This window comes from Ranitomeya imitator, chromosome 6 (genome assembly GCF_032444005.1).
Source record: "Ranitomeya imitator isolate aRanImi1 chromosome 6, aRanImi1.pri, whole genome shotgun sequence".
Lineage (NCBI taxonomy): Eukaryota > Metazoa > Chordata > Amphibia > Anura > Dendrobatidae > Ranitomeya > Ranitomeya imitator.
This window is the reverse complement of record NC_091287.1, coordinates 77,203,942-77,216,471: the sequence shown is the minus strand read 5'-3', so window position 1 is coordinate 77,216,471 and position 12,530 is coordinate 77,203,942. Positions and strand designations below refer to the sequence as shown.

General features: G+C 43.3%; 1 protein-coding gene across 2 annotated transcripts in view; it reads right to left on the bottom strand.

The window, feature by feature from the left end:
* LOC138641956 (mitogen-activated protein kinase kinase kinase 3-like) overlaps nucleotides 1–12,530 on the bottom strand; it is a 211,503-nt gene that overhangs the window by 28,067 nt on the left and 170,906 nt on the right. For both annotated transcript variants that reach the window (XM_069729796.1, XM_069729797.1), the window contains exons 9-10: nucleotides 8,366–8,439; nucleotides 1,941–2,005 (exon numbers count right to left, since the gene is read on the bottom strand). In XM_069729796.1, the coding sequence (XP_069585897.1) occupies nucleotides 1,941–2,005; nucleotides 8,366–8,439 (139 nt within the window). The remainder of the gene's footprint in view (nucleotides 1–1,940; nucleotides 2,006–8,365; nucleotides 8,440–12,530) is intronic.

Here is a 12,530-nt window from a genome sequence, read left to right as displayed (position 1 = left end):
ATTTGGGCAGCATAAATTGTCTGGCAGATTCCATTTAAAATGTGAAGATAAAAGGTCGCATTCACTGAGAATAAACTTGTATCTGGTCTCTCCCTGCCAACACTGTCCTTGCTTCATGACTGACAGCAGAGACAGAGGCTTTGCTGCATTATGCCACCTCTGCTTTCCACTGTTAATCAATAAATGGTGGCAGCTCGAGCGATGAGACGTAAAAATGAGCCAATATCTTAAAGTGCACTCATATGCCCACCAGTGCACTCATATGCCCACCAATACACTCATATGCCCACCAGTGCACTCACATGCCCACCAATGCACTCACATGCCCACCAATGCACTCATATGCCCACCATTACACTCATATGCCCACCATTACACTCATATGCCCACCAGTGCACTCATATGCCCACCAGTGCACTCATATGCCCACCAGTGCACTCATATGCCCACCAGTACACTCATATGCCCACCAGTACACTCATATGCCCACCAGTACACTCATATGCCCACCAATGCACTCATATGCCCACCATTACACTCATATGCCCACCATTACACTCATATGCCCACCAGTGCACACTTATATGCCCACCAGTGCACTCATATGCCCACCAGTGCACTCATATGTCCACCAATGCACTCATATGCCCACCAATGCACTCATATGCCCACCAATGCACTCATATGCCAACCAGCGCACTCATATGCCCACCAATAGTCATATGACCACCAGTGCACTCATATGCCCACCAATAGTCATATGCCCACCAGTGCACTCATATGCCCACCAGCTCACTCATATGCCCACCAATAGTCATATGACCACCAGTGCACTCATATGCCCACCAGCGCACTCATATGCCCACCAATACACCCATATGCCCACCAGCGCACTCATATGCCCACCAATACACTCATATGCCCACCAGTGCAGTCATATGCCCACCAGTGCACTCATATGACCACCAGTGCACTTATATGCCCACCAGTGCACTCATATGACCACCAGCGCACTCATATGCCCACCAATACAGTCATATGCCCACCGGTGCACTCATATGCCCACCAATACAGTCATATGCCCACCAGCGCACTCATATGACCACCAGTGCACTTGCAAAGCCAATTTGCATAGAAATAAAATACGAATTTCAGAGCAAGAAAGCCCCAGAAAGTGAAGAAACCGTTATCCTCGGAAAGGTCTTACAATTCCCTAACCTGAAGTACCTCTGCTTGCCTTTTGGCAAATGTTAGGCTACTTTCACACATCAGGTTTTTTCCGTCAAGCCCAACCCGGCGAGTTTTGAAAAAAAAGGATCTGTTTTTTTTCTGACAGATCCGTTTTTTTCTCATAGAGTTGTATTAGCGCCGGATTGCGCCTGATGGCCACACGTTTCATCTTTTTTTGCAGGATCCGTCTAAAATTAGTTTTCTTGCGGCCGGAGAAAACGTTAATAGGAACCCCAAGCGACGTTCCAGCAATAAACGGATGAAACTGACATGTGAAATGATGAATCCGGTTTTACATGCATTCTCCATACATATCTCTCTCCACCACCCCGGAACAGGAAGTTATCCCAGGATTAAAAAAACAAAAACCGGATCCAGCAGAAAAACGGATCCGTTGCATCAATTTTTCACTAATTTGCCGGATTCTGCCTGAAACAAAAAACCTGATGTGTTAAAGTAGCCTTAATGATAAAATCCCTTTACGTATTATTAACCTAAAAGCCCTTTTAAGAAACCCTGTGTTCATTACAGATACCTTCAACACGTTTCTTCGGAGATTCGACTCGTCTAGACTACCATCCTCCATTCTTTAGGAGTGGAATAATGACATCATGCTGAACAAAAGTGCAATATGTGAACTCTTAACACTGAAGCAGAGGGATAAGACTCACGGCTGGTGACACTTTTCTAACTTTGGTGAGCTTCTTTACCTAAACAATCGATGCTGTCTTTGAGTTGACCTTTTCTTCCTGGAACCGGCGTAGAAAAAGCTGGGCTGAAAGCCAAAACGAGAATGGTTCTGTTACACGGGGATTCCCCAGAATTACAATGACTGCATAACTGAAAGAAAACCACTCAGGGAACACGGAGAACATGTCCTGTCTGGGCCTTGACGACTACGTGACCAGAATTTAAAATGAACATCACAAATTTATTTGAAGAAGAATCAACTTCCAAATCCCTCGGAAAGTAAACACCTGTAAAAATGTGAAGATATTCTAAAATGACGGTGCCTGACATGGAAAGCTAGCTGAAATAAGTACTGGAAGTAACACTCTCAATTCGCTGTTTTAAATGGAACACCAAGACTAGTAATGAATGATAAAAGATACAGCTGACGAATATTCTGCCTGTTCTAAAAAACAATATTCTTGAAAATATCCTGCAGGACACAAGGGTAAAGTCCTCCTGACCAGCTTATTGTTTAGATGGAACTGGCTGATGTGCAGGGATTAGTCAAGAAGGTAGGACACAACAATATTTTAACCAGAGCTGTGGAGTCGGAGTCGGAGAGTCGAAGTCGGTGTCCATTTTGGTGGAGTTGATATAAAATGGATCGATGCAGGATGTGCTGTAAATGTTTTCATAAGAATTTGGAAAAGTTATGAAATGTGTAATAAATGTCTGTTCCAGATCTAAGGATCTCGGCTCTTTACGTACAGGGAAATTGTGGCACTGGAGTCGGTGGTTTGGCTTACAGACTCCACAGTCCTGATTTTAACACTTCAGCAAGAGAGACCTAAAGAACATTTTATTATATACACTGTGTCTTGGTTTTAAATGCCATATGAGACGCATTGGAATAAAAGGATTTAAGAAAGTATGTGTTGGGATATCTATTTTATTTATTTGTGCATATTCCATATTTATTGTTCCTAAAATTGAGCAGTTTATACTCCTGGGCCCAATATAAAAATTGATAGCGGGACCATCTACCATGCCTCATTTTAATACATATGTGTCCTTATGTGGCAGAGCGTCAGTGAGACCCCCCTCACGCACCACATGAACAGATCCAGGGGTGACTGCTCAATTTCTTAATTTATTGGACCCTGTGTTTCCAAAGAGGAAACATCACTTACTTTTGCCAAATTTATGTTTTTAACATTTGAAAATTGGTGAAGTGATTTTTTTGCACATTAGGATCTATCAGTTTGTTACATTTGGAATTCACTTTTGCTGATTGATAACATTTTAAAGGAAATGGATTTGTTTATTCTATCATATTGACTCGCAAATAAGGCTACACAACCTATACAATAAGTCAGAAACTCAGGCAGCAACCAGCAGGTGGCACTAATCCAGCACAAGAAAGAACAAAATGGCTGTTGCTGATAGCTATAATATTTGTGTGCATATATAATGATTCTATATACTGTAATAATGATTCTGCAGTAGAATGTTTATATTGGTTATGAACCTTCCAGGTTGCGACATATCCTGTGTACTTAGATCTGTATTACAGCCTGCTGTGGCTCCTCAGATTCACTTTGACACTTTTAGTGCATGTATACTTATAAATTAATTTCGTATTATTCATTATTTGGTGTCAAAGGAAAATATTGCAGAACAATATTTCTGCATTAAATTCGTTGTCTGGGATTTAGATAAATTCTCCAAATAGTCCAGACCTGTAACACCAGCTGAGCAGTAGAGGCAATAACTGCACCAAGGTGCTAGTGCTCTGGGGTCCACCGCCGTACTGCCACATGAGAAGGCACCAGCATTATAAATGACACATACGGTAATAGAGGTATAATGGTGGGGGTCCAGTTACAGATCTTTCTCCAACCAGTAAAAATAAAGTTAAAAAAAGAAATCAATTTCTATATCAGGATCCATGGAGCCACTTATTTCTGCTTCTCTTGGACCTTGGACAGTAAAACAGTCAGATTTTTTATGTAACTTGTACTTGTAAATCTGGTCTGTTTGATGGATTTGACTCATGGCTGTATAGCAGTCACATTTTATGATTCCTTTTACATCTGCATGTCCTAGCCTTACCGCAGCAACTCCTAGCCTTACCGCAGCAACTCCTAGCCTTACCGCAGCAACTCCTAGCCTTACCGCAGCAACTCCTAGCCTTATCGCAACTTCTAGCCTTATCGCAACTCCTAGCCTTACCGCAGCAACTCCTAGCCTTATCGCAACTTCTAGCCTTACCGCAGCAACTCTTAGTCTTACCGTAGCAACTCCTAGCCTTACCGTAGCAACTCCTAGCCTTACCGCAGCAACTCCTAGCCTTACCGCAGCAACTCTTAGTCTTACCGTAGCAACTCCTAGCCTTACCGCAGCAACTCCTAGCCTTACCGCAGCAACTCCTAGCCTTACCGCAGCAACTCCTAGCCTTACCGCAGCAACTCTTAGTCTTACCGTAGCAACTCCTAGCCTTACCGCAGCAACTCCTAGCCTTACCGCAGCAACTCCTAGCCTTACCGCAGCAACTCCTAGCCATACCACAGCAACTCCTAGCCTTACCACAGAACTCCTGACCCAAACATAGGCTGATCGGACTTTAAGGCTGGGTGAAAAATTGCATGTGCTATATTGCCATAGAAATAAACACTAAACCTCAGATATTCCATTTAAGAGAGGTTTCAAATAAATGCTTTAGAGTTATAGAAAAAGCCTGAAGTTTATTTTAAGCAGCATTAACCCCTTTTAGGACCAGACCTATTTTTGGCCTTAGTGGCCAAACATTTTTTGTTTCATCAGCATCGCTGAATGAGGGTTTTTTTTCTGGGATGAGCTGTATTTGTCAATGGTATGTTTTCTAATATATATAACTTATTAACTCTTTATGGGGAGACATAAAAAAAACTAAAATTCTGTCATACAATAAATAAATATAACAAATTAGCATATATTCACACAGAATAATATATTAATTAGTTGAAAGGTAAGGAAACCAGCGGAGCTTTAGATTAAGTGCTTCCATGTGTTTTGATACAGTTTATGTCTTTTCCCTTGCGTCAGACAATAAATGAGAAGCAGTTGCCTCAGTTATCTGTGGAATGTTTACCCAGGAGACACCCAGCTGGGAGCAAAGGTTTCCCCGCTCTGCTTCCTTCTTCAAGGAACTTAAAGGAGTTGTCTGATATCTAATACCAAATTACTTAATGTCTATCTATTTCTATAAATTAGGCACTTTTTCAATTTAAGTTAAATAAAAATGGAACCTGAAGCAGATTGTCATCAAGAGGCTGCGATCACTCGCCTAACTCTGCCCCTGAAACGTGATATCATCAGGGGACTGGCGCTATGGTCACTCCCCATAGCTGCTATCTCTGGTCCCTGCTGTACTGGTTATCAATACCATTGCCTCAGTGTGCTCTCCCTGATCACCTTGCCTTTTCCCGTTCAGTGCACACTGGCAGTGCACTCCATTGCTTCTCTTAAGAGCTTCCAAGGGAGCACACTTCCAGTGCGTATTGAAACAGAGTGAGCACAGAGAGTAGGTAAAACTTACTAAGCATGAATCGGAAGTGACAACCCGCTCAATACAACAGAGACCGGACCTTGAAGCGGACATCACAGTTGACAACCTGCTTTATGGCAGAAAAAGCAGCTGTGGGAAGCGACAACAGTACCAGCCCCCTGATGACGTCTCGTTTCAGGGAGGAGTAGGAATCGGTGAGTGACTGCTGCCTCAGTCCCACGGTGCATGCTGAAAGGTAACAAAGAGTCATCGGAAGTGCAAAAATAGGAAGTGGGCATTCAGCAGGAATGATAGGAAATGTATTCATGTAAATTACAAAAGTGCTGAGTTTTTAGAATTAGATAGTTAGACATATAATTAGGTTGGTTGATAGGTTTCAGAAAACCCCTTTAATATTCTTCTGCCTTCTAGCAAATCACACAATCTCATCCTCTGATGTCCGTCTCCAGACAATTTATCATTGTATAATAATACCTGCACTGGTATCTTGATAAAAAAAATATTTTATTGGTGGTTCAGTAAAAAAGTATATATCCAACGTAACAATCAAAAATGTACAACATGAGAGAACAGCAGGATGAAAACAGAAAGAACAGGGTATCAACAATTGCAACTGCCCAAGTGTCCATAAAGAGTTTTACTGTATAAAGTGCCGATGCAATAGTAATTAGGATGGTAAGAGGACCCCTCAAAACAAGTATCAAATGATCACATTGATCTAAAATTAGTCACAAAAAGGGACAGAACTTACCAAGGGCAGAGGTAGAAGGACCCTGGGCCTGGTGTGGAGGACCTCGACACGCGTTTCGCTTGTCAAATGCACCGCTTAATCAAGGGGAATGTGTAGATATTGCAAACAGGACCTTTTATGGCCACGTGACCCGACACGTGAAGCATAAAGAACCAATGCTAATGGTTTGTGCGGCGCATGCGCACCGTTCGTCCCAGGTCCCGGCAGATACATCGGAGAGTCAAGCGTTACTACGCACGCGTGGGGAGGGGGGAACATCACCAGGCGTGTTTTTATCCTGCTGTTCTCTCATATTGTACATTTTTGATTGTTATGTTGGATATATCCTTTTTTACTGAACCAACAATAAAATATGTTTTTTATTAGTTACACCTGAGTGCTCCCTTTCTCCTTTCATGCATGCTTCCTGGAGTGGGTGTTCACTCTTTTGTCTTTCATGGGCTACTTGCAGCCCTATTTTTTGACACTGAATATATCACTGAGGTTTTTGTGTATACTAGTCATTTCTGTGTCTTTCACAGTTTTCCTCAGCTATACCATGGACTTTCGTGCACGCGACCAAACATGGCGCACACTTATTAATGACACTCTGCAGGATAATTCAGATGGGTGTTCTGAGGGGTCTAGCAAGAACTTACAAGATACTATTAATAAATTTAAGGATTTACTTAGGAAACAGACTCGCATTTGGTGAATATACTCGTTGCTCGGGTTTTCCCGAGCACGCTCGTGTGATCTGCGAGTATTTGTTAGTGTTCGGAGATTAAGTTTTCATCAGCTCAGCTGAAAGATTTACAGCTACTAGCCAGGCTAAGCACATGTGGGGGTTGCCTGGTTGCTAGGGAAACCCCACATGTAATCAAGCTGTCTAATAGCTGTAAATCATTCAACTGCGGCGATGTAAACTTAATCTCCGAACACTAACAAATACTCGGAGGTCACCCCAGCGTGCTCGGGAAAATCCGAGCAACGAGTACACTCGCTCATCACTAATGATCTCATATCTAAGGCCTCGACACATGGTGGTCCCTCAGGGACTGTACCCGCAACCAAGCGCAGCACAACAAGACAAACCACCAGGAATAAACCTACTGCAGGCACATCTTCTCATTCTCAGGGGAGCTACATGTACTCAATCTATCATCTCATGTTCTTACTGATACCCAACTGGGAGTCTTATCCAAAGGCATTTCTTTTTCACCTACTAATTCTTTTCATTTTTTTACAGCCCTAAAGGACCTGCACCTATTCTCCCGAAAATTACTTTTGAGAAAATTGCACTATAAGAGAGCTTCCCATGAGCTCATGAGTGAGATCGAGAGAAAAGCTCTTCAGAATTTGGAGGACCTCCTTGACGAACAGGCCGATCCCTATTCAAGTAGATTTCCACCCTCTACCTCTCCCAGATCTACCAGGTTCCCCTTTTGTCTCTGAGTCCTGCAATTGAGATCTTCACGAAACTTGTTAGTGAGGATTTCAAGAGACTTTACACCAGACGGCGGTATGATAACCCGACACACAGAGACCGTTTAGCGATCTCACAACTTCAATCTCTCCCCGATATTGTTTTTAAACCAGCAGATGAGGGGGGAACATCGTGATATGGCCTCAGGACAAATATGAACGGGAGGACTTTCGTCAATTGAGGGACTCCAACACGTCACACACGCCGATTCAGCGATGTCAGCGGGAGATCCAGCGACAAAATAAAGTGCTGGACTTTCCCCAGCGACCAACGATCTCCCAGCAGGGGCCTGATCGTTGGTCGCTGTCACACATAACGATTTTGTTAACGATATCGTTGCTACGTCACAAAAAGCAACGATATCATTAATGATATCGTTATGTGTGGCGGTACCTTAAGCTGCAGATTGGATATGGTAATTTACACTTAATCCTATTTCACCTGCTATTTTTGATGTGTGTAGTCGGAGCCCGACTCATCATTAAACAACATTATTTGGAACAATTCTTCTCTTTTACTAAGTCTGTATTCATCAAAATGTGACTTCTTTGATCAATACAATGTCTATCCCACATCTATCCTAAATAAAGGGTTTTTTTTGCTAAAAAATAAATTAAAAAAGAAATAGAACATTATTTGTTGTGCAGACCTTTATGGTCTCAGGTAATATGCAATTTACATGAAAGCGTGACCTTCATACCTGTCCAACGATTGATCTAGTGACTGACAGCTACTTGATAAAGAACCATTTGGGCTGATGAAAGGATCCAGAACCTACAGAAATAGAGTAAAATACAAAAAAAAGACATTATGTACACCTTTTATTCTGGAGTACAAATGGTTCTAATAGTGACTTATGTTTTATTAGTCAATTTGATCCTTTTTTAATATTAATTTTTACTTGGTTTTGTCTGTGCTCTTCGTTGTTTGACAAAGTGGGTGTGATTTTCCATATTCAGATGTTTTAACCCAATTCATCATTTGTGACTGTTCAAAAATTGTAAACTCGTATCTTAGTAGACGACAAAATCTGTATAATTTTATTTTTGTCCATTTGAAAAAGGGAGAATTATGCACCTTTATTTTTGCCTTTAAAAGGCACAAAAAAAAATAAAAAAATTAAAAAAAAAGACGCTTTCTTTGATTTGGTATAAAACTCATCAACCTGTGTGCGCCATTCTGAAAACTTTAGTGCAAAAAATAGAAACGAATACCACAAGACAAGAAAGAAACATCCCCCCCAAGTCATAAACCCAGTAATACAAGGGAATCGGTCACCTCCAAAGACACGATTTATAGTACTAATCTGCAGGTGTGTACCATTTAGATAATGACTGGAACAGCAGCTAAAAGGAGAAAAATAAAGGGGTTGTCCTACTAACAAAGTACTTTTTAATCAATAGATTTGGAATAAAAAAATGTTCCTGTGCTGAGATAATCCTATAAATGTGCCCCTGCTGTGTACTGTGTAATGGCTGTGTCTGCCCATGCAGGAACATGGTCTGATCATACCACAGCTCCTGGGCAGGGGAGGAAGCAAAAAAAGAGGATACAGACAGAATAGCACAGCCTTGCAGCGCTGGAGTCCTGGGTTCAAACCCCACCAAGGACAACATCTGCAAAGAGTTTGTATGTTCTCTCCGTGTTTGCGTGGGTTTCCTCCGGGCACTCCGGTTTCCTCCCACATTCCAAAGACATACTGATAGGGAATTTAGATTGTGAGCCCCATTGGGGACAGCAATGATAATGTGTGCAAAATGTAAAGCGCTGCGGAATATGTTAGCGCTATATAAAAATAAAGATTATTATTATTAATAGCACAACATTATCTATTATACATTGCTTATTCCGCAGCGCTTTACAGATATTATCATCACTGTCCCCAATGGCGATCACAATGGATCTGGATAAGGGGGCGTGGCTATGGAGTGAGCGAGGAAGGACGCATATCAAGAGAGCTCCTAGAATCCTGTATACATCCTGCATATAAGACCCCCTTCTAAATACACAATTTGCCTCTGCTGGGGCTCCTGGAGACCTGGAGGCTGCCGACCCCTGGAAGGGATTACAACGGTGACTGGAAGGAGCCGGAGGAGTGAATATACCTAGCGGAGCGGTGAGCTCCACGTGTGACGGCGGCCATCTTCTTGGGAGGACGCTCTGCGGGCAGACGGCGCGAGGCTGTCTGTGGCTGTGGCTGGAACCCCCCTTAGTCCCCGGACGGTACCTGGCACCTGCGGGTGAGAGCTGCGGGACCCGGGCCCGACGGAGGGACAGAGAGGCTTGCGTTGGTGGCGGCGGCTGTGTGGGCGGCAGTCATTACTGAAGCGCGCGCTCCTGCAGTAGGAGGCGCGGTGCGGCTCATTATCACCGCAGCGCGGCTGGGAAGTGAGCGCTTAACCTGCTATCACTAAGGGGAATCGTGGTGAGTGCTCTGAAAGACTGAGCCCCACGCTCCCCTATTAATCACAGCCCAGTCGGCTGCACTTCTATTGGGCCTCCCCTCTGCTGCCGTCGCTGAAAAAGAACTTTCCCTGTAACAGGGGTTTCCACCATATTGGCAGCCTGTGCCCCCTGATTATACAGCAGTACACCTCCTGACTATAGGGGTGCCCAGCCGGGATACACATCACACACAACCTTGGTGTGACCGTATAATAACTCTACAGATCTAACTTAATTACTTTGTTGATACTTTGTTGGGCCACACAATTATTAACCATGCATCGTCCAAAGAATACAACTGCAGCTGACAGGCTAAAAGAATTTGCTAGAAGTGACACTTCAGATGGTGCAAGATCTCTTAGAAATAGTTCCTCAAAAGCTCAACGGGGAAAAATCCGTCTCTCTGAGTGTTGATGAGAGTGAGCAAGATGATTTGACTCTTAAACAAGTGTCTGAGCAATTAATGCAAGCTATATCTCTAACTAGGACATCTCTTTCTGAAAAAATAGAAGATGTACACACGGAGGTGGGGCGCCTAAGACAAGACATGCAGACCATGAAGGGACGTATAACAGAAGTTGAAACAAGGGTGTCTCAGGTGGAGGACACTATCAAACCTATGGAGGCAAAACTAGCGAAAGTTGCTGGGTCCATAAATGCCTGGAAACAAAAGGCAGACGATTTGGAAAACAGACTGCGTCGAAACAATATTCGCATTATTGGTCTGCCGGAGCGCTCAGAAGGCCAGCAACCTGAAAAATTCCTGGAAGATTGGCTCAAATCCTCTTTGGGAGACACGTTCTCCCCAATGTTCTCGGTGGAAAGAGCCCATAGAGTCCCTACAAGATCCCTTCCTCCTGGAGCCCCACCCAGACCGTTCCTGGCACGCATCCTTAACTGCAAGGACAGAGATGCTATTCTGCGACTGGCGCGACAAAAGAGTCCCATCAAGTTTAATAGTGCTACAATCTCGATTTTCCCAGACTTCTCCGTCGAACTTCAGAAACAGCGGGCAAGATTTATGGATGTCAAAAAACAACTCAGAGACAAGAATATCATCTACTCCATGATTTATCCAGCACGTCTCCGGGTGGTCTGCAATGGTTCCTCCTTATTCTTCACTGACCCATCGGAGGCAGAGGACTGGCTGCGATCCCGTGGGAAGTCTAATGCAACGGAACCCTGAAAAGTTTCCGACCAACTAATGTCTCTTTAAATTTCTGAAATTGGAGCTCTCTCTGTGAGCGTTCAAAACACCAACAATACCGGACGCTGGAGTCAGCGGGGGTATCCCCAGGTTTATCTGAGGATGGGAGCGATAAACAATGCTCCTGGTTTGTTCAGTTCTTGTTAAGTTTTCTTTTTTTGTTAAGTTTAACTAGCCCTAATGAGTATTTAGGTAAAAGTCGCCTCCAGAGCTGTTATAATTATCTGTGCATAATTTGTAGACCTCTCTCGACCATCATTGTATGCCATAGGTTAAGGAATGAATATGGAGTCTAAATTGATATGTATGACCTGGAATATACGGGGTATTAAATCACCCCGAAAGAAAATTAAGGTGTTCTCCCAGATCAGGCGATATCATCCTCATATTGTGGCCCTGGTGGAAACACATTTAACTAGAGATACAGCCAGAAGCGTACAGAAACCCTGGGTACAATGGCATGTTCATGCGTTCCATACCAGCTACTCGAGAGGGGTATCATTGTTGATACACAGAGATGTTCGATGGGAGGCCCGGACGATTCGGCGGGACACAGAGGGGCGTTTTGTTTTTGTTCATGCATTAATTAATTCCCGTGAATATGTTATATTGTGCATTTACAACCCCCCTCCAGCTAATATTTCAGTACTTAAGATGGCAATGAGTTTTGCTTTAAATTACCCAGACGCACATGTTATCTGTATGGGTGACTTTAACCTGGTCATGGATAGTGGTCTGGATAGGTTGAGACTGGGAGATGGGTCGTCTGGGGTACCTCTGTCTTTGTCTTCTTCATTGGCCCCGACTCAGCTGGCACTGTTCATAGAAAATAGTGGCTGGGTGGACCTGTGGAGGATACATCACCCTGGGGAAAAAGGATATACCTGCCACTCATCTACTAAAGGCTCCCTGTCCCGTATAGACTATATTTTTGGATCTGTCGGCTTGGTGCAATGGGTGAGCGGTATAGAACATGGTAATAGAGGAATCTCGGACCACAGTCCAATTGTTCTCACGCTTACATTTGGGAAACTGACTAATGGTAGAATATGGAAGTTGAACCCCTTTTGGCTTAAACTAATAGATTCAAGTGATAGAACAGTTGACCAGTTGAATTGTTACACTCGATCTCACCCAGAACCTCAGGATATTAATTTATTTTGGGACGCCCTTAAGGCGTACCTAAGGGGCTGTTTGTCCTCTACGATTTCTT